The sequence below is a fragment of the Haliotis rufescens genome, unplaced genomic scaffold (genome assembly GCF_023055435.1).
Source record: "Haliotis rufescens isolate VD_foot unplaced genomic scaffold, xgHalRufe1.0.p SCAF_4, whole genome shotgun sequence".
Lineage (NCBI taxonomy): Eukaryota > Metazoa > Mollusca > Gastropoda > Lepetellida > Haliotidae > Haliotis > Haliotis rufescens.
Window position 1 is genome coordinate 3,884,032 of NW_025964112.1, and position 27,851 is coordinate 3,911,882.

Consider the following 27,851-nt stretch of genomic DNA (forward strand, 5'->3'; position numbering starts at 1 on the left):
TTAAAAACATGTCTTTATAATGAGGAATGTTTAACTTGATTTAAAATCTAATCATGTACATCACGTGATAAATGTTAATAACCAATCTGCATTGTACTTGTGGCCTTGATGCCTAAATTACTGAATAAACTGTCTGTCTGCCTGTCTGTTCCTTGTCCCTAAGATTAATGTTTGTAATGAACCACTAGCCGCACGTCCACCTGCTTCGCCAAATGGCAGGTGTGACACAAGACATCGATTCTGATAATAGCGTGTATGCTCATAATTCGTTGCATGCACTGAACGAAAATCAGATTGCAGAGAACGAGGTGGGGAATATTAACGGCGTAAGCACGGTGAGTCATTTATCAAAACCTACATATTGTCTGCTTATTTGCTCTGTGGGCTGCAGAGTAACATCTCACAGGGCATTATCATCGGTTTATGCTCATAGCCTTCTGATCTGAATTCGCATCAAATCAGACTGTCCGAGAAGTTTAATAGAAACTTATCTTTCCGTGTCCACATTACACAATTTCAGGATTTGGTAAGGTTACATTGGCCTTCTCCTGCCATACTTACATAATCAGACAATGAATAATGTTGAAAAAGATAAAGAGTAATAACTTGCACTATATTTCGAATTATAATAAATATACAACATTCACGTTATGTTCAGTTAATTAAGCAAGTGCAGTTATAAACGGCAGCTTTAACCAATAATATTTTTTATAACATGTAAAAATTTACAATGATGCCATTTTTATATTTCATAGCATACAGCTTTAAAATCAAAATCGCCTTTTCTCTTAATATACGACTGGATTTCTTTGAATATTTTAAGGAGAAAAACAGTTTTTAAGTTCGATGTCGGATAAGAAGCTAAATTCCTTAAGTTTTTGGTGAATGGGGTTTCAACAGGTCTGCAAGTTTGCCATCCGTTACCTTTTCCGGATATGTATCCTTAAATCTAAAAAATAGCAGCTATAATCGAATGTTTGAACTGATCTCTAAGTAGGAGTATCTAAGTTTCGGTATCATGCACGATTATCTGCACATTTTATAATAATTTTATATTGTCCCAAAAAGGACATTTAAAGGAATAGTGAAATTAATTTCTCATGCAGCTGGCAAACGTGTTTTTGCCCAAACAATTTAAGGTTCTCCTGTCCCCTTCTGGCCAAGAGTGTTTATCGCCCCGTCTCCAAATAGGACGTTTCTCTGGAAGTGTGGCAAGCTGGGCCGTCAAATATAGCAGAGCAATTTTTCACATTGTTCTTCGGTACATTCCTCCTGTACCTGGCTGACCTTTTCTATGTGAGATCTTTTGTCTAATCTTAATTTTCGCAATGATGCTACCTTTTACCAGTGATACCGTATTCGACGTAATAAGCGCCCCGCTCCAAAGCGCCCACGGCGAAATTTGCTAATATATTGGCAAGTGGACAATCCCAATTAGAACCCCTTCTAACTGATCAATGTACACAAGACTTATTTATTCGCGTATCTGACACACTCGTGTGTTATATGCACCCTTAATTATGGGCAATATAATTCTGGAAAAATATATCTGTCGTACATAAACATTTCAGGCTGTCAGCATAAACCACGAAATTTATCTTTCAACTCTTATTCTTTTTCACCAAAATAATATTCTAATAACAGAACCCTATTCCTAATTTTGACAGCGCCCTGGGCGCTTATTACGTCGAATACGGTATTATATATACAGTAACATATGTTAAAGTCAATGTCTATAATCAGGCAATATGTATATTGACTTGTTCACTTAGGCAATGTACATATTGACGGACATTTTCAGTCAATATACATATTGCCTGAAGAATGTAAATGGATTTTAGACAAATTGACTGAAATGAATTAGACTCCTTTATTAAATCTCCTCATTTTAATTTGGTTCTATTTTGATCTTACGAAGATCAAAGTAACTTTTGTAAGTAATTAAAAATGTTTTCACGATGACGTGATTGGTTTTTCAGACATAAAAGAATACTAAAGTCCATTGTTTATGTTACTTATCGTTATTGACATAACATGCAGTTCAGTAACATAACATACAGACTCTATTGTTAACAAATATATGACTGAGTGACATTGTTTGCACAAGTTTCGCAGCTGTTACAAGTGAACAAATATACCATCAGTCTAAATTTTAACAGTTTTTGTTGGCACAGGTAAGACTGCAGTGGCATCTGCTTTTGCATCTTAAACCGGCCTTGTAACGTGTGCATCTATTTGTTTGACACTATTTGCCACTTACTTCACATCTACATTTGGCAAATCCCTGACCACCGCACTTGGACTCATTCTGCACTGCCTGACGGGGCTCCACCTCTTCGTCTTACACATGTCCTCAGTGCTTTACTGCTCAGGCCCAACTGGTTTTTACTGTGGTGTCCCTTCAGGAGTTCTGCACGAACAACTACCCGATACAGGTCATTGTCGTCTCTGCCTACATGACATTACGAGGGTCGCCTTTACCACGGTCAACAAGCGGGAACTGTTACATTATCACAAGGGTTGACAGTAACATGTTCAAGACGACTACGCTTGACCATGCGTTCAGCCTGTGCAAGTTGACCATCAGATGTGGATGTTCATTTCAGTGGTCCTTAGCTGAGCCTTGGGAACATCTTCGGGCTCTTCTGATTCTGGTGTTGTGGCGTTTTCACATGCCAGTTGCAACGATGTGGCGATTTCACTTGTCTGGTTTGTGGGAGAGTATCCTGCAATAAGGGCGTCTTCAGACACAATTCTCTCCAGAAGTTCTGTTGGTAGGGAATTGGAACGAAGTCCAACTTTGGCTGCATTACCAAACAAGGCTTTGTATTGTTATTGTTTGATAAAAGAGTGATGTGTACAAAACGAAGTCCAATAAGCCATTCTTTTGAATCATTGTCCCATAACCTCAAAGTGAGCATATCCTTTACGTCACAGTTTAAACGTTCACCTGAACCTTGGATTGGTGATGTTTAGGTTTCCACCAGAAAAGGTCAGGCCATAGCAGCTAGAGCTCAATGATAACAGACCAAGTACATTCACTACCATTATCACTCTGCAGATCTGAGGTGTGCTAAGATCTGAGGTGTGCTAAGATATGAGGTGTGCTAAGCAAATTAGCTGAACGCCAACGTCTGGTCCTGACATACCAGTATCCACTTGCACGAGCCAATCGCCATTGACTGCATGTCGACAAGGTCGACCTGGCCTCAAAATCCTTGGAATGGATTGGTTTAACAACTACGCCTTTTTGTGATTCTTACAAGGAATTTGTACAGTTTTCTAACGAGTGATATTAGCATATGTAGTCAAGGCTCAGGCAATATGTACATTGCCTGAGTGAGTCTACCAATACATATATTTTCTGATTATAGATATAACTGTATATGTCAATACATATGTGGAGACTACTGCAGATATACAGAAACATATTCATAAATATAAATATTGTCACAATATAAACAAAAGTATGGTTTTGCAAATCCATTTTAATTTTGCGAAATAAACGTCCAAGTGGAGAGAGCGTGCGCAGATATAGCTACCGTTACCCCGGGCTATGGTTATATGTCCACCGTACACAACGTCATGCAGCAAGGGAACTGGTCAAATCTGCCTCCAGAGCACTGGGCTTCCTAGGCCGTAATGTCTTCTTTTGTGGTGATATGCACTTTAACGTGTTTACAAGACTGAATGACAGTGTAGTGCAACCTGTGTTGGAAAACTGCTATGGAATATGTAAATACCAGGATGTATATGCTATTCAGAACAGAGCATGTCGTATATGTCAAGAAATACGTAACACCTGGCTGCGTGGGGTGATATGCGATGGTTGGATCCTCAGTTGAAACTGTACATGGAACCTGCCCGTCTGATGGTGCATGCCTGAAGATAAACGTATATAAAATTCACAAGTGATCGCTCGCACTGGTGAAACGTGTTGTTACTGATTTAATTGACATTTTAACAACTATCTGAAGATCATACTCAGAATTATACACTCAACCCTACACTCAACTACCACGCCATAGGAGATCCGCCCTTGCTTCCTTGAGATCTGGCTCCCTCAAGTTGGAGATTGAAACGGGCCGATACAGTAACCCACCAGTCCCTGCAAACCAACGTTTTTGTAATTTTTGTTCAGATGGTGTGGGTAAAATGAAAACCATTTCCTACTTCAGTGTAATGATATCCGTCGCAGTAAACTTCCGATCTTATTCAGTGATTGCTCCGCCACTAATTTGAATATATTGCTTAACGATAATACCCGAGGTCTTCATTAGGTACTATGGGCTGTAAAATTTTCCCCACAGAAAACTATTCTTTTATTCATAATTTTTTTCCTAATAAGCATAATTTATTTCATATATGTTATTCTTATACCTTTTCCTTCTCCATGGTGCATATTACGCTAACTTATGTATTTATACTCATATACCTTATGTCCATGTGGGGATAAATGTATATGTTTATTTATTAGTGTAAGCAAGTTATATACATGTGCATGTGCGTAAGTGTACTTGCTTCACAGAGTAAACTTAACACGATTGTGTGTTTTTTTACACAGAATTATTCTGGATTTTAGTGCCTCTAATAGCCCGTTTGGATGACGTTTGTACATGTGTTTGAATGTATCATGCTCCGCTGATTTTGGCCTCACTATGTACAAATGATGAGACAAAAATAAAACACCTTGAATTTAAAAAATGAACTCCTGGTGTAAAGAAGTATTGCCTTCAAAAGGGCGTCATAAGGAATAACATTTGATTTTTAACATTGCCATTGAAAATTTGGAAATAATTGTACATGAACATGTACATTTGATAAATTATCAAATATGTTTTAGGTTTGTCTTATTTACTTGTTATAAGGCTGTAAACAATTGAACGATCTAATGAAAATCTTTTAATTTCAACGTCAAAGGCACAGTGGCATTATGGACGTTTACACCTTTCGGAAAACTGGTTCCAAATATCCCTTTATATCTAATCGTCGACAATGTAGACTTAACAATTTACACATCAACACTTTTTAACAGACAGAAGTTTATTCAATATTTTAGGCCATATGACCTATAGTACAGAAGTGTTTTTTTTTGTATCAACATTGTACAGAGAAAGGTTTATGCGATGGACTAAATGTATAACCCCTAACGTAATATACATCATGTACATTTTATTTCTGTTCTCTACGTTTTCTCATTTTCGGATTTGGCATTAACTGAACGACACAAAGAGAAGGATGTTAAGTTTAAAATATCATGTTTCACGAAGCTTAACCTGATGAATATTGCTGTACGCGGAGTTAAACAACAAACAAATACACGCGTAACCCGATGATGAATAATCATATCCTATTCGTGTGTGACAGTTAACTCTAATATTCATCACAAACATTTAAAGAATGCGTAAATGGCGGGTGCTACCGTCACGGCAAGACATGCTTACCCTTTTCGCGAACACCTGATTTTCAGTGGTCCATTCATATAATTTTCACAACTTTGCCTTTACGCCAAATAATGTAGACTGGTTATTATATTGCATTGACAATTCATATATTTAAAACAATTCAGTCGGAACATACTTAAAACACGACAAGACAAATATGCAGACTGTCAAGGAGGAAACTTACTTTTTCTGTTTCAGAGTTTGTTGAAGCATAACTGGGTAGCCTTTGTCCCTATCTGGAACTGTTCGTGGCAGCATGTTTACTATACGACATGGACGGTCGTGCAGAGCTACATTTCTTTTTGCGACTGTCTTTCTGTCCGCAAGTTTTATGTTTTTTACATGGAATATTGGTAAGTGAAGAAATACAAAAGCAAAGGAAAATGAGAACTACATGCGGCAATAACACCACAATTAGTCCATGAGCCAGACCAGATATTGGTACCACCTGCGGTGGCAAAATCTCAGTATGATTTTTTGAAAGTCATATATCCAAAGATGAAAAAAAACTTTGAAAGCAATCCGGGACTCACAGCTTAGTGGTAGTAATCACCACATAAAGGGGGACCCCAGAGTCGAATCCACGGGACTAGATTTCAGGTTAGGGGAAACCAGAAAGTGGAATAACTTAACAAGCAATAGTCATATGGTGAAAATGTTAGTAACCTGATGCTCTACATGTTGGTATGTAATATAGGACAAATACCGTAAAAATGTAGGTCACCAGAGGTCAAAAGGTCACAACATTTGACCTTTGCTTAAAATATTATCAACTACCAGAAAATATATTGCAGATGCCACACCAATTGGATTTTCTTAACCCAAATGGGCTATGTTTGAAGCCAAGCAGTACCTAAGTCTGTTTTAAGTCTGATAAAAGGAACTTTATTGTCTTTTATGGTGTGGTACAGCACGGTTGTTGGTACATTTTAAAACGAATGTCATCATGCGCTAAAAAGATGTAAAATTGTATGAGGTTTGGCTGCTTGAAATAAGTTCACATGAGTTTATAACTCTCAACTCTCAAATTATAAAGGCCATGTGCTAGATGTAGTCTGAAGTTGTTTTGAAGATACATTGTTCTGTTTTTTTGGGCTCACAAGATTAAACTGAAGGTCAAATAGGTGTCAAATTGGATATGCTAACCGCAATAACATAAAATGCAGTTATCTGTTGCATAATGAATATTAATATTTGATACGATCACACATTTAGACACAAAAAACATTTTTACCACATTAGTGTTAGAAACTTAAGTCTTCATTATTGTAGACCGAAACAAGGGTGGTCACATATGAGCCTACATTGTACACTGTTGATTACTGATCATCTGGACCATCATCAACAACACTCGCTTCAAATTCAACCTCGTCCTTAACTTGCTGAATGCTACATGTCTGTAATTTGAAAAGGTGTGTTTATTTATTTATTATACTCTAAGACCTTCTTTAAACAGTTACATGCAACCAATTCCATCACTGTCCCAGTTTTTCTACCACACCTAACAGTGTGTACACTGTGTGAAATACGCCTAACCTAGGACAATTCAGAGAATAGCTTCTTCTGTTTCAAAATGTTTTCAGTTGCCTTTGCATACAATGCTTTGTAACAAACCAAAACAATGCTCCCAAGGGCTAGTGACGTTCTGATCTTCTGGGACTGACAAAAAACCTCATGGACAGTGAGTGGAACATGAATATTGAACCCCTTCAACCCCTGCTCGCAGTCTGGTTTGCTGAACAATGCAACCGAGTTATCATCCATAGTAGGGTTTTCTTGTTCACCTCCTGTTTCAGTTCCATGTCATCTACTTCAATGTTATCACGAGGTGGCGGACCAGCTCATACACAATCATTGTAGATAGGAAGCTGCGACTTGACAACCTTGATAGTTCCATGCTTCTATGTTGGTTCATTCAGGACATCCCTCAAATGCTGTGGACCACTCACCTTTTGCTGCACGTTGATTCCATTCACTTAGTGTGATGTCCCTCCTCAACTAAGTGTCTCTTCAAGTCAGTCGATGTTATCAAACGCCAATGTTACTTGGACATTTGGTTGTATGCATCCCGGTAGTGTAACACTTTCTTCGCTCAGTGACAATTTATGAAGACAGAGTGCTGTGTCAATCTCTTCAATCTCTTCAATTTGGGAGTATGAAACGCCATGTCCAATTCGGTTCAGAATGCGAATTAGTTCCACACACCCAGTGACTAATTTCGCAGCATATGGCAGCAGGATTTGTTTTTGGAGTTTCACCTTGACACACATTTTGCCATCACAATGTTCTACCCTATAGAGTCTGTGAATATGGTCTGATACAAGAATTGATGTGTTAGTGTTTCAAGTTAAAAGCATTTTCGAGAAGAGGTTTAATGATGCAGGAATGTAGGCAGATGCATTTTTCATTTCTGTTGATACTGTTGGCCAAGACATTGTAACATCTTATCCCTTGACTTCATCTCTAAGCATAACAAATACATTCATCATCATTTTATCAAAATGAGAAGTGTCTTGCTTGGCAGCTAGGAGCTGTTCCTTCAACTTCTGGTTTTCTTTGACTAGCTCAGTCAATGTTTGTCAGGATAATCGGAAGGTTTGCTTTTCTCATCAGGTATCATATGGATACCCTTCGATTTGAGTATATGTTTGGTCAAGGTCGCACGAAACAGAGTCTGTGGAAGCTGCCGCAGCACTAGATTTGGCTTGTGGCGTCTTTCCAGGCTAAGTGTATAGCTAGAGCGATTGAAATCTCCTTCAGCAGTGACTTCAAAATCATTAACTGATCGATCCCTTTTGAAAAACGATAGATGAGAGTTATGTCTCTTGAAAAGCAGACAACACTGTTTGGATTCCTTTTTAAGAATGTTTAGTACCGTTAATGTCACTTGGAAAATGTGTATTTGATCATTTAAACTTTCCTATGTTAAGTAGAGTTAAATATTTGCAAGTGTTTTCCAATAGAAAAAAAGATTCTATGCTCACATAATGCTTCTGGCTCACATCCCTGTTCTTGTTCTTATGAGGAAGCCATTGAAAGCGAGCAGTCATTGTCTCAAAATTCAACTTTAGTACAAAACATTAAGTTTGTCTTTTCTTTTGCATAATAAAGGTCCCTTCTTATTCTAACTTAAAGGGTCATATTTTGTAATATACTGAACAGCATTGAAAACACACCACCATGAAAATGGATGTATTTTTATCCGGGCTTATGTCATATGAAAATATATAATTGAATGAGTAATATACGACGTTCTGGACGAAGCATGAAGAAGAACAGCTCGTCAAAACACATTCCTAAATTTTTTGTGAGCGTCAACGCCAAAACGCAACAAATTGCGTGCGCATCATGGAAAACGTGTTTTGTTTCACGGGAAGCATGCAAAATAGGGTTATAAAAGACAGACTTTTAAAAGCCACATCACTTGTTGCTGCAGACGTAAAGGGTACTGACATAAAAAATGCAAAGATTAACAGCAGAGGAACGTGAAAGTGCCTTGGGCATGCTTCAAGTTGGTACGTCAAGTAGAGTCGTTGCACAACGGTTTCAATGCCACCATTCAACAGTCCTCAGGCGACTGAGCAGATACCAGCAGACAGGAACCACCAGAGATCGACCACGTCCGGGTGAACGTCGTGTAACTACACCACGTCAGGATCGCCATATTGCTCGTCGGCATCTTCGTGATCGTACACTTCCGGCTACCAGGACTGCAGCAACCGTACAAGACCGACGGGGTTTGATCAGCGCTGACACCGTACATCGACGTCTCCGCTCAGCTGGGCTACGTGCTCGAGGTCCATATGTTGGACCCATACTCACTGATCGACATCGAAATGAACGTCTGCGTTGGGCCGAAAGGCATCGTCATTTGAGATTGCGGCAGTGGCATGGTGTGCTGTTCTCTGATGAGTCCCGTTTTCATTTACGGAATGCTGACGGTCGACTGCGAGTGTGGCGTTGACGTGGAGAACGTTACCACAATGACTGCGTTGTACAGAGAGATCGATGGCGGGAGGGAGTGTCATGGTGTGGGGCGTCCTCAGTCATAACCATCGAACAGAGCTCCATGTTTGTCGTGGAAGAGTTAATGCCCTTTACTACAGGAATAACATATTGGCAAATCATGTCATCCCATTCCTTCATCAGCACCAGGATATGCACACCTTCCAGCAAGATAATGCAAGAGCGCACACGGCACGTGTTTCAACACAGTACCTAGCGAACAATAATGTCATCTGCTTCCATGGCCAGCCCTGTCCCCCATCTATCGCCAATTGAACATCTATGGGATTACCATTCTTTACCATACCACAAAAGATTATAAATTTCACCTTTTTCAGACTTTTAACGGACTTGGGTACTTCTTGGCTTCAATCCTAGCCCATTTGGGTTAAGAAAGTCCCATTGTAGTGGTGTGTGCAGTTTATTTTCTGACAGATGGTAATATTTGAAGCAGAGGTCAAATGTTGTGACCTTTTGACCTCTGGTGACCTATATTTTTACTGTATTGGTCCTATATTACATACCAACATGTAGAGCGTCAGATTACCAACATTTTCACCATATGACTATTGCTTGTAAAGTTATTCCACTTTCTGGTTTCCCCTACCCTGAAATCTAGTCCCGTGGATTCGACTCTGGGGTCCCCCTTTATGTGGTGATTACTACCACTAAGCTGTGAGTCCCGGATTGCTTTCAAAGGTTTTTTCATCTATGGATATATGACTTTCAAAAAATCATACTGAGATTTTGCCACCCCAGGTGGTACCGCTTTATAAAGTTTTGGGGTCTGGCTCATGGACTAAATAAGTGAACGAGTATGTACCGTTTTGTATCGGTACTAGCAATCCGTCACTAAGGTGAGGTATAGTGGGTTGGGGTGGAACTGCTACAACAAGCAAGGAGCCAAACATTGTCTCTTGGACAGGTTTTGTATCAGAACATGTCCTGTGAACGATTCTTGTTTCAAACGTTAGGACAACATATTTGTTTGCATCATTTAGGGAAGAGATTAATGTTACATGTCTTATGTGCGTTTCATCTTCTAATATCATGTATTATAATATTTGTATATGTGTGGTATTTTTATGGCCCTGTGAAATGTGTCCTGATGTGTCGTTCGAACAGCAGATGATAACAAAGAAGTAAGAATAACCAGATTCGCTTGAATGGAAACTCGGATAAATCGACGTACATGGAAAAACAACTTATTTCAGACGAGAAAGTGTTGTGTGAACAATCGGATGACAGAAGGCTTCTCACGGGTTGTAAATGATGAAAAGCATGTCTCAAAAGAGACCCAATTGCTATACAATGTTATGATATGATGTTTCTACGTACCTACCCTACGCGTTTTGATTTGCAGATTATCAAGCAAAACCGATGACAGACAGGTTGCACGTGAGCGTAATTATTAACGACACCATTGCAAAGAAAGGCTCATTCTTTGAAGCAGCGATCCGTCAGGTGCATCAACAGCTGGGAGATAAAATGGATCTACTCCAAGTTAGTATTGTGGATGCAATGACATGCAAGAATATCATAATAAGCCTTTATGAATGTTTTTTATCACTGGATGTAAGACCGTTTTGATAATTTTGTGAAATAGGTTTTATTAGCATGTGTTTCATGATTATGTTTTATCGATTAATGGAAAGTTGTTGTTTGTGTTACCTTTTAGTGTACCTCTTACGTTACTTAAAACTTTAAAACTTGTTTCCGTTTCCAGGAATTTGATGACACGCTACTGAAACAGCGACAGAACCATGCGACTCAGATGTGCTCTGTGTTGAAGAGATTTGAAATGGCTGACACCATGAGACGAGTATCATATTACAAGAACATCAATGTTCTTTATTGTTCTGTACCAAAGGTTGGGACGAAATTCTGGTTCAGAATGTTTCATGTGATGGAAACCGGTGAACATACTTCACCATTTGAGATTCCAGACGGCCCTAAGTCGCCATATCACATAAGTAATTCCGTAAATAATGCAGAAATTGCAAAAAGAATCAAATTGGCCCAGAAAATCATTTTCACACGAGATCCCTACAAGAGGATATTCTCAACTTACATTGATAAATTGGTAAGTCCAAACGGTAGATATTGGTCTATGGGCAGAAAAATATTAAAGATTGTCCGAAAATCGAAGTTAAATACAAAATTTCAATGTGGTCATGATGTACAGTTTGGGGAACTTGTGAAATATCTGATAGCATCGGACCCTGAATCTTACGATCAACATTTAAAGCCTGTGTCTTCTCAATGTGACGTATGCGATATTCATTATGACGTGATAGGTAAAGTCGAAACATTTAAGCATGACGTCATGTACATTCTAAACATAACGAATGCATCTGAGAAAGGTGTCACATTCAAGGATTTCGCAGAGGAAAAAAACGTAGATAACATTATTTTTAAAGTAAGAAGAGCTTTTGCTTTAAAGAAACTGTCTTTGAAATGTATCAGTGATCACATGGTACATCTTCGTTTGTGGCGTGTCCTACAGATAGGAGGGTTGATTGATAAGTTTGACAACTACCCTTTAAACCAGGACGAGAGCCGAGAAGCAAATGTGACAGTGATAACGGATTTGATGTTACGAGCGTATGGGCGATCAACGCATGCGGCTAGATTTAACAAACAAGAAGCTCTGCTCCAAGCCTACAGCCAGGTTCCTTTGGAGGACCTCGAACAACTGCGGCTGAAATACCTCAGAGACTTAATACTGTTTGATTATGAAGACAGGCCATCTTATCTGTTTGATGGGAAAGGTTCAGCCAAACCTAAGAACAAAAACTCTTTCGACTACTATGATGCAATGTCGTTGAGTTTATAACGGGCACTGCGTTAACTGTGTCGGGGATTGTTTCATCCTATAGCGGTATGGCGGAGCTGTGTAAAAGTGAGACTTTATATTATTGCGACGTTATAAGCACATATAACACGAACCTCCGCATCAAAGATTTTCGGAACCCGTGTAGGTTACCCCTCAGTCATATTTATTATGACACACTGCACAACAAGTAACTGTGCTTTAGTGACTAGCTAGAATATTGGAACTTTTATAAGCACATTGCCCTGCATGGGTTATAATTGCAATGAAATAATCAGTATGTCCTCAAGATAGGCTCACAGTACACAGCTGCCTGATATCAAAACTGAGAACGATACCGATATATGTTCTTGGTCTTTGAAAACTCAGTGTCAGACAGTGAGAATGGCCATGCTCAATTAAATTTGCCTCATAGAGTTTTGTTTTGTTTTGTTATGATATACTATCATTCCTCCCGTGAACAGGTATTAGGTGAATTCTGATACGTCATTATGGACATTTTTGACCAACCGTTTTTAGAATAGTTAACAGTAGAATAGTCTCAGGGCCAAATTCCAATAGAATGCAAGAATTTTAATAACGTAGCACACCAAATGTTGTATTTATTAGGCCCATGTTTCTTATTTGGGTCGGTGCTCATTTTCGTTCTGTAAAATGAATCATAAAGGAAATATATTTATTTGTTATTTTTATTTTATTGATTCTCAAGTAATATTTTGGACCTCTTGTGGCCATATCGTATTTTGAGAAATTTAATATGGCTACCAAGGATAAAAATACAAAAAAACACGAGTCGGAAGTGTCATCAAGTGTAACAGCCTCAACACCAGACTGTATGGAACATCAACGACAGAGAAAGGTATTACATATAGTCTATGTTTAGAGCTGTTTTCTGTCGGGGATGAGTGAATTGGGGTTAACTAGTCGACCGGGAATATGCTCGGAACAAGGGTGCAAACCAATGAAATATTGAAGGATCTCGTAATGAGTCCAAAACATACATATTCTGTATCAACTTGTAGGCAATCTTTGAAGCCAAAACATCTCGGCCACCAAACAGCAAAAACTCGCTACCAACCAAACATATATACTACCGACAGAAAAGGGAACTGATGACATGGCAGTAAAGGTGTAATGACGATAAACAAATTTAAAACAAAAACTCAAACACCCGACCCGATTAACAACATCATACACAACTATATCACGATATCCCTTCTCACTATATAAACAATATCTCTCTACTCATTCACATCTTCCACAATCATCAACGCAATCATACAATTTATTCATAACACTAACCTCACAGAATTGTTTTAGGACATCACTGACGAACGCCGCCTTAAAGTTTTTCCTAAAAAAAACAACTTTTTGTCATTTAGGATCGGAGCCGAAACTTCCAGCGCGGATTGTCTTCTACGGCGTCAGCGCGCCAAATCGCTCACATCCATTCTCCAAACCAGAACCTCAATAACCAAGAGCAGCCGCTAATATGTTGGCCATCCAAACAAAGCCAACTCACTAGCACCAACAACCGCCTTACCTCGCATCCCCGACACCCACAGCCAAACAGAGGTTCTTTCTGCAGTAGGCCTCCATATTACTTTCAGCTTAACTGTTCAATTTTAACATATCTCACTACAAGCTGTACAATTATCTTACCTGTACTCCAGCAGTAGGCGACACTTTATTACTTACTCTGTACTCTACCTCTGTCATATATATAACCTATTATACAGAGGATTAGTTTTTAGAGTTCAAAGGCTATTCGCGTTACTTTCAGACGCATTTTAGGACATGTGTCGACACCCGCATTAACTTGATGACATGCACATACAATCCTTAGAATGTCATTTTCTCAGTCACTTTCAGTCACACGAACAGTGAGTGAATGAGAGACGTCATATTCTAAAAGGGCTCAACTCCAGTCCCATGATCATTGGAACTCTGATTCAGTCGACATGGACTCAAGCAATAATACACTAGGCTTTACACAAGGACACCGGAAGTGTCTGTCAGGTAGACCATTTTTCATCACTAAGCAGGCTTTTGATCTTAATATGCGACTCACCTACACTAACATTGGTCCGACAGAAACACGTTTGTCGTGTTAATTAATATTCAAGAATATTTGTATTTCAAATTTATAACCATAGTCTAATTTTCACTGGTACGAGTTAAATGAGAAATATGAGGAAAGTATTAGTTTCAATTTGCCAAACCTTTTCAAAGCCCAGCATTTCCCATCCAACCAAGTGGTTCAATGGTACATTATGCATACAACCTTTGTGAAGTACACATGGAGAATCTCACTCGAGTCATGTGATGGCAAATATATCAACACAAGTCGATAAAGATTTGTAACTCCAAGGCTTTTATCGACGAGTGTTCTTATAGCTCATATCCCCCAAGGCTTCGAGACCCAGGATCACAGTAGTCACAACGTCTGTTGTGACTCCATTCACTGACAATATCTGTTGTAGATGTGTTGCACTTGGTTATAACGTAACTTCATTCTCGTTAACACTACAGCATTGTGTTCACACACATCTTATTGTGAAAACAGGCTTCGGCGTAGAGGAAGTATTACATGTTCTTTGTCACAGTGAACTTCAGCGTCTATATATATTCCTTTATTTCTTACCACGAAAAAGAACATTGCTCTTTCTGTCAGTGCTTCTCTCGGACGAGTCAGGCAATTACTTGTGGACGAATACAACTCATTCAATGAACGATGATGTCAAATTAATTTGCCACTATTTTCTAACTTACCCTTTAACTCCAAGCGTTACAAGATTACGAAATTGGTTACCGATCAAGATGACAGTTGCTATTAAAGATAATAACCATGGTAATTGACAGTGGATGTCGACGTCGACAAGATACATGTTTGAACATATGCTTCGATCGCCTTGTTGCCTAGACAATTTATTCCAACACCACATAAAAATGTGTTCAACCGCAACTTCCATAGCACTGTTGACAATGATAATTTTGTATAGTGAGGATTATTGATCGTTATGTGATCGTTATCTCCAGCCATGGCCTTATAAAGATGGACCATAGTCTATACTACTCGGGTAATTCGACAGGTTTATATACCACCTTTTCTTACACACCTGTGGGTGAGAAACCCATTTGAGATAACTGGTATCAAACATATGTATGAGATCGAATTCCAGACCCGTGACTGGCTACTCCATGGTGATGACCTGAGGTCAGATGATGACGGATTTCTTTCCTGAGTGTAAGTCATTCATAAGTTTCTCCTGTTTCAGTTGAATGTTCGCCTACGTCTGTATTTAACCACTGGACCGTGTGATTAATAATAATAAACAAACTCATCCTCGTCTGCAAGTTTTTTTTTTATTATTATCTGTTGTCAGCGTTATCGTTTTTAGAGTGTAAACCCTCTGGATACCACAGCGACACATATGTCCCTCCTTTTCAACCCTCACTTCGAAGTCGAATAAAATTCAAAATACATCACGCAAACTAATACACTTCACAGTTTTGAACTCCCCCCCTCACACCCTCGACCCGACCCGACTGTACACATAGCCATAAACATCTGCCTTTTATTTCAATGTAATTATAATCCTCAGTGAAATCATAAATATGTCGTTTGTCCGCTTAAAGTTCCACACATCGGTTTACATAGTGAACATTTGAATCCCGGGAACAAGCACTGTCGAACTGGTTTCGCACTGAAGGTTTTCATTTTATTATGGTTATATCTATCAAACAAATGGCGGCATTGTGAACTGAGCTATACCTCTACTTATATGGTAATGGCAGTTCAGGCAGTTTCTTGTTGAAGCAAAGACTGTATAAACACGTCTACGACAATACTTAGGCCTATCCCTAAATATTTATATTGTGTCAAATGTCAGTTCTTGACGTGAGTGTGCAGTGTAACGCCATGCTAAAACGCTTATTTGAAAAGGTTATCCGATCTGTCCCTTCGAAAATGTTTGTTTGTCGTTTAATGTCGCACGCATCAATGTGACAGTTTTTTATATGACGCCGGCCTGTAAATATATGTGGACCAACCGATCCAGTGATCGATAATAAGAGCAACATTACACGCCATCGGAGTATGATGACACGCAATCAACCAGGTCGCCGAGTCCTCTCGTGGGACCAGCGTAGGTTGCTGGGAACCTCTACCGACCTGGAATCCTACGGATACACTAGAAATATAGATCCATATTTATGTATGAACCCCCTACCCTAATACCTCCTTCCAAAGATGAACACTTGTAACTAAGATAAACTCGATGGACATAAAACAATGTAGTGTTCACCGTGTCCTATCAACAGGTTGGTTGTTTTATTCACAATGAACCTTCATGAAGGCTGTCCGCTGATCTCCATTGAAAGTTTTATTCGTTTCTGTGCAAATAAAGACATTTACCATACCTCCATGTCAGAATGATGAGATCTGATTGGTCCACGTGATCTTGATAAAAAAAACAGTGTAACCCGCCTTGGAGGGGACAACAGCTCAATCGAACAGCTGCTTTCTATCAAATTTGCATTTGTTCGATTTTTTTACAATGTCATATTAAGACATGTCGGTGAGATACATTCGTTGCAGCAGGATCAAGAGTTTTGTGCGTCCCCCGTTAGGTATAAAACAACTCGCCTCCGGCTCGTGATATAAAACCTAACGCAGCACGCATATACCCCATGTCAACGTATAGTGTATAGCAATAAGTCTAATCTCTATGTAATTTTACAACATTTAATAATTTAGCGCTAAGTATTACACACTGACACTTTATAACAAATGTGTCTATAATTGCTTTTTCGAGATTTCAAAAACACACCATAACATGTTTCTTCTCGGTCAGCTACATACGCTGTTGCCACAACAATCTGCCAGCCGTGGCGCCAGAGAGCACAACAATCTGCCAGCCGTGGCGCCAGAGAGCACAACAATCTGCTAGCCGTGGCGCCAGAGAGCACAACAATCTGCCAGCTGTGGCGCCAGAGAGCACAACAATCTGCCAACCGTGGCGCCAGAGAGCACAACAATCTGTCAGTCGTGGCGCCAGAAAGCACAACAATCTGGCAGCCGTGGCGCCAGAGAGCACAACAATCTGCCAGCCGTGGCGCCAGAGAGCACAACAGTTTGCCAGCTGTGGCGCCAGAGAGTACAACAATCTGCCAGCTGTGGCACCAGAGAGCACAACAATTTGCCAGTCGTGGCGCGAGAGAGAAAAACAATCTGCCAGCCGTGGCGCCAGTGAGCACAACAATCTGCCAGTCGTGGTGCCAGAGAGCACAACAATTTGCCAGTCGTGGCGCCAGAGAGCACAACAATTTGCCAGTCGTGGCGCGAGAGAGAAAAACAATCTGCCAGCCGTGGCGCCAGTGAGCACAACAATCTGCCAGTCGTGGTGCCAGAGAGCACAACAATTTGCCAGTCGTGGCGCCAGAGAGCACAACAATTTGCAAGCCGTGGCGTCAGAGAGCGCAACAATCTGCCAGCCGTGGCGGCAGAGAGCACAACAATCCGCCAAGCCTTCTACACCAACACCAGGAAGCCTTCTACAACACCAGAAGGAAGCCTTCTACACCACGAGCAGGAAGCCTTATACACCACCAGAAGGAACCCTTCTACACCACCAGCAGGAAACATTCTACACCACCAGCAGGAAGCCTTCTACTGCACCAGAAGGAAGACTTCTACACCACCAGAAGGAAGCCTTCTACATCACCAGACGGAAGCCTTCTACACCTACAGAAGGAAACCTTCTACACCACCAGTAGGAAGCCTTCTACAACACCAGAAGGAAGCCTTCTACACCACAAGCAGGAAGCCTTCTACACCACCAGTAGGAAGCCTTCTACACCACCAGAAGGAAGCCTTCTACACCACCAGAAGGAAGCCTTCTACACCACAAGCAGAAAGCCTTCTACAGCACCAGTAAGGAAGCCTTCTACACCACCAGTAGGAAGCTTTCTACACTAACAACAGGAAGCCTTCTATACCACCAGATGGAAGCCTTCTACGCCACAAGCAGGAAGCTTTCTACACCAACAACAGGAAGCCTTATACACCACCAGAAGGAAGCCTTCTACACCACAAGCAGAAAGCCTTCTACAGCACCAGTAAGGAAGCCTTCTACACCACCAGAAGGAACCCTTCTACACCAACAGCAGGAAGCCTTCTATACCACCAGATGGAAGCCTTCTACACCACCAGAAGGAAGCCTTCTACACCACCAGTAAGGAAGCCTTCTACACCACCAGAAGGAAGCCTTCTTCACCACAAGCAGGAAGCCTTCTACAGCACCAGTAAGGAAGCCTTCTACACCACCAGAAGGAACCCTTCTACACAAACAGCAGGAATCTAACTACACCACTATTGGTTACAAAACGTGGTTACGCCTTGTTTAATATAAATAATGCTCACATATAACACGCCATGCGACGAATTCTGAACGCTAACTCTCGATCAACTTTGATTAGAAAACAGCAGACATGAACAGGCTGATGAATAGGTGTGCCTTACACCATTTAATACGCTATTTACACATCTTAGTTACAGATGTACAGATGTGGCCACCCGTGCCCCGTACAGCTGTGGCCACCCGTGCCCCGTACAGCTGTGGCCACCCGTGCCCCGTACAGATGTGGTCACCCGTGCCCCGTACCGATGTGGCCACCCGTGCCCCGTACAGATGTGGTCACCCGTGCCCCGTACAGCTGTGGCCACCCGTGTCCGGTACAGCTGTGGCTATCCGTGCCCGGTACAGCTGCGGCCACCCGTGCCCCGTACAGCTGTGTCTATCCGTGCCCCGTTGAGCTGTGTCTATCCGTGCCCCGTACAGATGTGGCTATCCTTCCCCCGTACAGCTGTGTCTATCCGTGCCCCGTACAGATGTGGCTATTCGTGCCCCGTACAGCTGTGGCTATCCGTGCCCTGTACAGATGGTTTTAGCCTCATCACGCTAATGGCGGCTTTTTGAGAGGACCCAGAAATCTGTTATAATTAGTTCATGTAAAGTCAAAAGTCATCCCTGGCGTGAACAACAATAACGATTCGACGTTGCAGGTGTATGGAATTTAGGTTAAAGCTATAATTTAGTATTTTAAATTCTTCTAATACGGTGTGAAAACTGACAAGGAAGGAACTTCACATGGGACATGTATCAGTTGAATGTTTCAGTGAGGTCATGTTGATCAGCAAATTATTAAATATTGTTACGAAGAGTGACGGGTATTACCGGTAGAGCAGGATATGCTTACCCTTTTCGAGAACACCTGCTGTCACTGATTTTCAGTCATCCATTGATATCTCATTGTCACCACTATTTCCCCTTTATGCCCAATGGAATCTGTTTCAGCGGCCCATCGCCCATTACATTACCCAAACAAGCAATCGTAACTACAGTCTTGCTTTCGGTTATAGCAAATATATTTATTGAATTGTTTCGGCGTTGAAGTCCTATCCACAAGTAACTGTAGTGGCAGCAGCTGGGCTTCCAATGACAGTTGTCATGGCGTCAGAATCAAGTTGAAAGAACAGCCACCCTTCTTCTTTATACATACCTACAGCTCCCAGCTTCTTGTAGAAACCCCCTGCCTTTGCATTCCATCAACCATCAACTGTACGTGTCTGCTTCCCTTCTCAATGGCAGCCTGAAGGAGAAAGCAGACATTACAACGTCCGTGTCCAACTCAAGGACATACACACAAGGTCATACAGCCAAAAGTTTGTCAAAATAATGACATCCGTCTTCGATATTCTGAAACATTCTTCAAAAAGCCATTGTGTCAATAAGACTGAAAAGAGCAACTTGATAATGTCTTACAAACAAACACAACTAGGATTCAAAAGGAACCGTGTGCCATTCAACATAGCGACAAAACCCTTTCCTTATCCAATAGAAATCTCTGCATAAAGCAGAGTCGATTCTATATCATGAGCATGTGTTTTTGAATCACTATCAAATAGTAATGATATCAGGCTTTCGCGAAAAGGTAAGCACATCCTGTCCCACTGATGGCACCCGTCACAAACACATGCAATGGCAAGTAAATTGTTCACCTGAAAAACTCGGGTAAATGAAAGTAAATAAAAATGAAAGCAGATACGATGTTGCCAAAACGTTTCAGTGAACAGTCCTTTAGGCATGTCATAATTGGATCTTACATGACGTCCTGTATACATGGGTGTGGATATAAAACTAAGGTGAAACACGCTTTGTCCGTTTAATAAATGCATCTAATGTATGAACGAGACGCCTTGAAGCAGCACTGCTCAACAACTTCCTCAGATGATATCAGTGAGTTAAAATATATTTTCACATCGGCAGTATTTCAGCCATTTCGTGACTACAACGTTTTAGTGAGTGACTGAGTTGGGTGAAACGCCGCTTTTAACGGTATTCCAGTTATATCGCGGCGTGTCAGCTTGATGTGGGAGGAAAGCCCGAAGTGATGCAGGTCTCAGACGTTTACCACTTCGGTGAAACCCAAGAGCACGGGTATGGTTTGCTGACAAACCTAGAAACATAATTGGGGCGAACCGGGATTCGAACCCACAATCATAGGTTTCTGGCGTGCCCAAGGGATGCAACTCTGCACAGCGAATCGCGGCGCCTTAGACGACTGGGCCACCCGTGCCTCCTACAACCTTTAGACATCAATACGACATATGTTTAGACTTTCTAAAAAGCTGTCAGCAAAGGACAGCAAAATATAACTAGAGTACCACAGATGTATTTAAAACTAGTATGGAATTATAAAACGATATCACTATACATAACAAAACATGATAAAAACGAGCTGGAGATCGCCAGCACCCAAAGCTAAGCCACCATACTAGGGACCGTGGGGACGATACTTCGCTTCCTGCACGGTTCCCCAGCAGGATTTACACCATCCCATTAGCCGCCGGTGATTGTAGTCAATTTTAGCTATCAATTAAAACTAATAAATATACTACGATTAAAAAGGGGGAAGGCCTAAGTGTACTTTTACATCATTTGTCAGTACTTTAACCCCCTTCAAGAATACAGCCATTAACAATCTCATTTGCAAATTTAATCTACCAATTTAAAACGACATTTAGATTTCTCACAATACATATTAATATTTTTTTCAAACAATTCAATCTCTTTTAAAAACAGTAGTTAAATGAGAACTAATAATATTAAAAAGATCCATGACAGATGAAGATTCCGGGGTAGAATAGGTCTTCAGCAACCCATGCTTGCCGTAAAAGGCGACTGTGCTTGTCGTAAAAGGCGACTAACGGGATCGGGTGGTCAGGCTCGCTGATTTGGTTAATGCACGTCATCGGTCCCAATTGCGTGGATCGATGCTCATGATATAAATCACTGGATTGTCTGGTCCAAACTCGATTATTTACAGACCGCCGCCATATAGCTGGAATATTGCTGAGTGCGGCGTTAGACAACAAACCAACCAACCAACTGACTGGAGACATCAAGGCAGAGCCTCAGACCTTCTTGATGAATAGTATCCAATAATTTTAAAATACTTTTACAGGCCCCACCACAGACGATGAAGCCATTATCTAGTTCAGAGCACAGTGATCGCTACAGTTGGAGTAGAGTTTTCTGACCCCCGCCCTACTTTGAATTTTAAACAACTCTCAGTAAATCAAGAGCCTTCAGCCATCTATTATTAAAATATTTGGTGAAAAGGTCAAATGGCTGTCAATAATTATACCCAAGAACTGTGCGTCGTTGACAACCCTAATAGGATTGCAACCCAAAATTAATTCTGAGTCTCTATGAGGTTTGTATTTGCTACAAAAGTGAATACATTTTCTTTCAGAGTTTGAAAATTTAAAACCGTTTATATATTTTATTTAGACACGATGATTGTGATTGTCTTTCTATTGTTCGCATATTCTTACCACGGCAAGACATGTTAAAATCATCCTCAAAACGTGATATATCTATCGAATCTTTTAAAACCTTAAAGACGCTTTTAATTGTAATGGGTTACCATCAGCAGATGTTATAACTAGGAACCTCGGCCAGGAATCATCATTGTGAGGCACTGTTTCTTTAAAAGAAGAAACAGAGTCCACATGTCGACATTTGAAAGTCTTTGATGAACCAGACTGAGTGTGTTGTGTGTAATTAATAGGATCTTAAATGCAACAAATCACCAGGAATGGATCAGATTATTCCTGAGTTTTTTAAACATTCCTCAGATATCATTGTACCTTACCTTGAACTTATATTTAATGTTATATTAGAAAATGGAACATTTGCAGATGCATGGTCAATAGGGATAATTGTGCCAATACATAAACAAGGTGATCTAAATAATATAAACAATTACAGAGGTATTTCACTGCTAAGTATATTTGGTAAACTATTCACAAACATAATAAATAAAAGGTTAGTGTTTTGGGCAGATACCCTCAACAAAATCAATGAAGAACAAGCTGGATTTAGAGAGGGCTATTCAACTATTGACAACATTTTTATCCTTCAAGTTTTAGTTAACAAATACCTCAGTGTCAAGGGTGGGAAACTTTATGTGCTCTTCGTTGACTTTGCCAAGGCATTTGACTCAGTGCAGAGACATAAACCTTTTAAGATCACATGGCCTCAGCTTTAAGATGAACAAACTATTGGGTAGCATTTACGAGAATATTAAGGTGTGTGTGCGAAACAATAATGAGATTTCAGAAACATTTATTAGTCAGTTAGGAGTAAGACAAGGATGCATCTTAAGCCCATTTCTCTTTACTTTTTTCATAAATGAACTGGCTGTACAAATAAATACATGGTGTTCAGCTCCATCAAGATATTACACAGATATTTTTACTTTTATTTGCAGATGATATTGCTCTCTTTTCATCAACAATCAAAGGTCTGCAGTGTCAAATTAATGAACTTGAAAGTTACTGCAATAAATGGAAGCTAACAGTTAACATGAGTAAAACAAAAGTTTTCGAATTTAGTAAAGTAAAGAATATTGGTTCTTTTAAAGGACAAAAAATAGAAACTACAGGATTTTATAAATATCTTGTTGTTTACTTCAGTAGAAACTTGTCATGGCATAAACATTTGTATCAAGCTGCTTTACAAGCAAGAAAGGTCTTTGTAAGTATCCATAAGAGTTTGAAAGTTTTAGAAACCATTTCTCATCAATCTTTTTTTTAAATATTTGATATAAAGATGCTCCCCATTTTGTTGTATTGGGCAGAAGTCTGGGGTTTACAGCACTTTGATGCCATAGAAAAGATTAATTCATATGTTTGCAAAAAGTATTTAGGTGTTGAAATAAACACTTCCAGCTTGGTGGTGTATGGAGAATGTGGAAGATTCCCTCTCTATGTATATTCAAATATAAAAGTTATTAAATACTGGCTGAGACTTATTGACATGCCCTCATATAGATTGCCAAAAAAAGTGTTATAATATGATGATAGTTTATGATAATAATGGGAAAAGAAACTGGGTTACAGGTGTTAGATAATTACTTTTCAGTTGTGGCTTTGATGATATTTGGCAAAACCAAAATGTGTATTCCAACTCAATGTTTATACTTTCATTAACCCAGAGATTAAAGGATATTTATTTACAATCTTGGACTGCATCATTGACTCTAACAAACAAGTGCTTTTATTACAAAATGTTTAAATCAGAAATAATTATGAAAGATTATTTATCAAATGTTAATGTTAAAAAATTGCGAACCACTCTTTCACGTTTTAGATGTTCTTCTCACGACCTTTTAATAGAAACAGGGCGCTATGTAAACATTCCTAGTGAAGAAAGAATCTGTAATTTATGTAGTTTAAACTCAGTAGAAGATGAATTTCATTTCTTACTTGTATGTCCAGTGTATTTACACCTTAGAGAAAAATACCTGCAAGCTTATTATTACAGGTACCCTTATATTATTAAACTTGTTACACTGCTGTCAAACACAAAAAGAAGTATCTTACAAAATGTTTCCATGTACATATATTATGCCTCTTTATACCGACAGAACCTTATGAAAGAATAATCTTAGCTGCTTGGTATTAGGAAACTATTGTGTATATACATTAAGTACATATTTATAGATATTTGCCATCTGAATAAACTACAAACAAAAGAGTTAGAAATGGTATTAAACTACTAGGCTGTCATATGATATTGTGGGACGTGATATTACAAATGGTTTAGTATAGTTATATGTATATGAAATGATATGATGTGACATGACATGATGGGATATGATATGATAAGTGTTGTGGTGTGATATAATACATGAGGGGATATGATGCAAAATGTTATGTGTATTATAGAAATTGTGTAAATACTGTTTTTTAGTATACATATTATATGGCTTGCGGTCTCCCAGTGTTGAATAAATATTGATTGATTGATATAAAATTAATTGGCATGGAATGACATGGCATTATATGGTATGAAATGATAAGATATGATGGGACAAGCTATGAAATTGCTAATGTGTTGTCTGATATGACATGTTAAAATGTGATATAATATAGGTGTGATATATGATACGATGGTATGTATGGTATGTTATGATATGATAATGGTATATGAAATAATACTATATAGTATGATCTTATAATAATGATACAATATGATATGATGTTATAGAATATGTTGTATGATAAAACAAGTTGTGATATGGTAAAATAGAAATTATGAAATTACAGGGTATGGTATTGTTCTATTTGTGTGAAATTATGTGACTGCGTTGAGATGTGAGGTGGAATGACGTGAGGTGATTTGGTGAGATATGTACATAAATTGTATAAAATTGTATATTCATCAAATTGTACTATAGGCCTGTGGCCTCTTCAGTATGTGAAATAAAGATGTGCATGATCAATTAATAGGATTCAGCACCCATGATCCCAACCGGCCACTGAGTGTCAACAAGGACGACATTGCCGTGGAAGCCAGTCTGCAACACCAGGGCTACAAAGGTGCTATACTACAGAAAATAAAGACTTGAAAAGCTGTGATATCTTAAAACACATGCCAGGCTGGATCGGCCCATAACACATTTCTGAAGAACACGAAAACCCAGATTGGCCCATGACATAAAACTGTAGGTAAAAACCAAAAGCCAGTTGTGATATCAGAGTGATGTCAGAGTGACTCGGATCCACAGAAATCATTTCAAGGCACTGAGAGAGTCAAACCAAACCTGACACAAGGGCCACTGTCATTCGTCTAAAAGTCCAAAAATTATATTATATTATATTATATTATATTATATTATATTATATTATATTATATTATATTATATTATATTATATTATATTATATTATATTATATTTTATTATATTATATTATATTATATTATATTATATTATATTATATTATATTATATTATATTATATATACACTTTAGTAACCTTTTATTATTTGAGAGCAGTAACTGAAGCATGAAGGTCCACATGTACAATTGATTCAGGAGTTGTTGGTATACATCTACTTTAACTGTTACCTTGGCTGCTGAGGGCCACAGTGCTGAGCCCACCCCATGTCAGTACCCTACCAGTGCTGGCTTATCTGAAACCAGTCAGAATATTACAAAGAGTCATCTTCTTTATACGTGCCTAAACTTAATCACCAGCTATGTCATTTAGAATAAAGCAGCAAACTATTGAAAATGAACTCAAGTTTATTTCGGTGAGAAAATTAGAATTAGCGAATTGAACTGCTAATCAAGGCCTGAATGTTTTATATAGACAGGAAAGCCCGCCATGACTAACATTGATACAAATTCTTGCTTTCGTTTTCATATCCGGTGTTTTATTAATAATTTTACGATTTTGTCTTTTAGGCTGGTATCATGATATTCACAAAACATGAAGATAGCAGTAACCAGTACAGAGTGTGCAACAAATTCTTCAATTTCTTCTACTAGTACAATGTATATGTGAGGCAAACTGGTTAGATGACTGGGTCGGACATTGCCTCGGATTGTGTTGTTCTAGAGAAATACCTATGTGGGCTCAGTTAATTTGACAGATATCCCTACATTCGGCGATTTAATACGGAAAACTGCATTCACTTTCCTGCTATTAGTGGAACTTTACAACGGACGTGATGGGGAGTGTTGATTCCTTCAAGTTACATATAAACCAGGCACATTGTTCTTTTTAAATTTTCATTTATACTTGTTTTGTTTACTACAATGTATGTGACATACCAATATCAATTTTCTAAATTTACTAACGAATTTACTTTCGCGCGCAAATCTTATGTTTTTGATGTGTATCCAATGCACTTCATGTATGAAATGTAAAATAAAAAACAACTTTTTATGCTAAAAATATACATTCTCTCGCATATCATATATTTAAATATTTGCGTCACTTTTACACGAGCTTTAAGACAAGTTCCTTCCCTTCTTGCAAACCAAAGACAATTTTGCATCCGATGTTTGTGAATCTTGATGCTGATCTCCCCTCAGTTGGGTCGCTTTAGTGACAAGAATCCTACATGGACAATCGACTCAGCATAACAGTATCTCGGAGTGTTCACCGTACAGTAAAGACATGTATATGTCGAGTCATGCATTATATGTATATGTCGAGTCATGCATTAAGCATCTACACAATTACATAATCGTGTTTATTCTTTGTTTTAAGTAGTTTTCATTTACATAAATAGTATATGTGGGGTTAAAAAACAAGACAAGTAATACATTCTCATACATTTGTATACATTCTTATGAATATTATTTTCAGAGTTTATAAATGAATGGGGAAAGACAATTGCATGCTGGCAGCTGTGACCTTCCGGAACAACATGACACAACGATTGTCATATTTATATGCTGAGGATCAGGTCGCTAACTGATGAATACATCCCTATTTCAATAAGTTTTGCATATAGTTTCCCTGGATATAAAACAAACGTGTATTTTCAGATTTAGTCATAACAACAAGAACTCCTCTATGATGTTAGTCTGTAGTTACAAAAGTTAGAAAACTACAGGAAAGTGGCAGAATGCAACTTTCAGGCTGGGGACTGGTATTTATATACATATTTCTTACACACCTGTAGGTGAGAAACCCATTTGAGATAACTGGTATCAAACATATGTGTGAGATCGAATTCCAGGCCCGTGATTGGCTACTCCATGGTGATGACCTGGGGTCAGATGATGACGGACTACTTTTCTGATTGTAAGTCATTGATAAGTTGCTCATGCTTCAGTCGAATGTTCAACTACGCCTTGTTGAACCACTGGACCGTGTAATGATTAATAATAATAATAATAATAATAATAAAACAAACTCGTCCTCATCTGCGAGTTTGTTATTAATATCAGTTACATTATCTGCTGTTATGTCAACGTTATCATTTTTTAGAGTGTAATGCACCCCTGGATTCCACAGCGACACTCAAATTCAAAATACATCACGCAAACTAATACACTTCGCAGTTTTGAATTCACTCTTCTGTTTATCATTTGCTGTCATTTTAGGCAAAGCAAAATTACTGAAAGTGACTTCTGAAAATTAGGTACATTGGAAATCTAGCAAAATCACAATTCACGGCGGTATTTACTGTGTGTTTAGAAA

The 27,851-nt window shown here is 39.0% G+C and overlaps 1 protein-coding gene across 1 annotated transcript; it reads left to right on the top strand.

Annotated features, from left to right (window-relative positions):
* Nucleotides 1-301: 301 nt before the first annotated feature.
* On the top strand, nucleotides 302-12,782 carry LOC124149880. The gene is made up of 4 exons (XM_048382392.1): nucleotides 302-335; nucleotides 5,643-5,797; nucleotides 10,813-10,952; nucleotides 11,176-12,782. Exons 2-4 carry the CDS (start codon nucleotides 5,701-5,703, stop codon nucleotides 12,283-12,285), a joined length of 1,347 nt encoding a protein of 448 aa, XP_048238349.1. The 5' UTR covers nucleotides 302-335; nucleotides 5,643-5,700; the 3' UTR covers nucleotides 12,286-12,782.
* The last annotated feature ends 15,069 nt before the right edge of the window (nucleotides 12,783-27,851 follow it).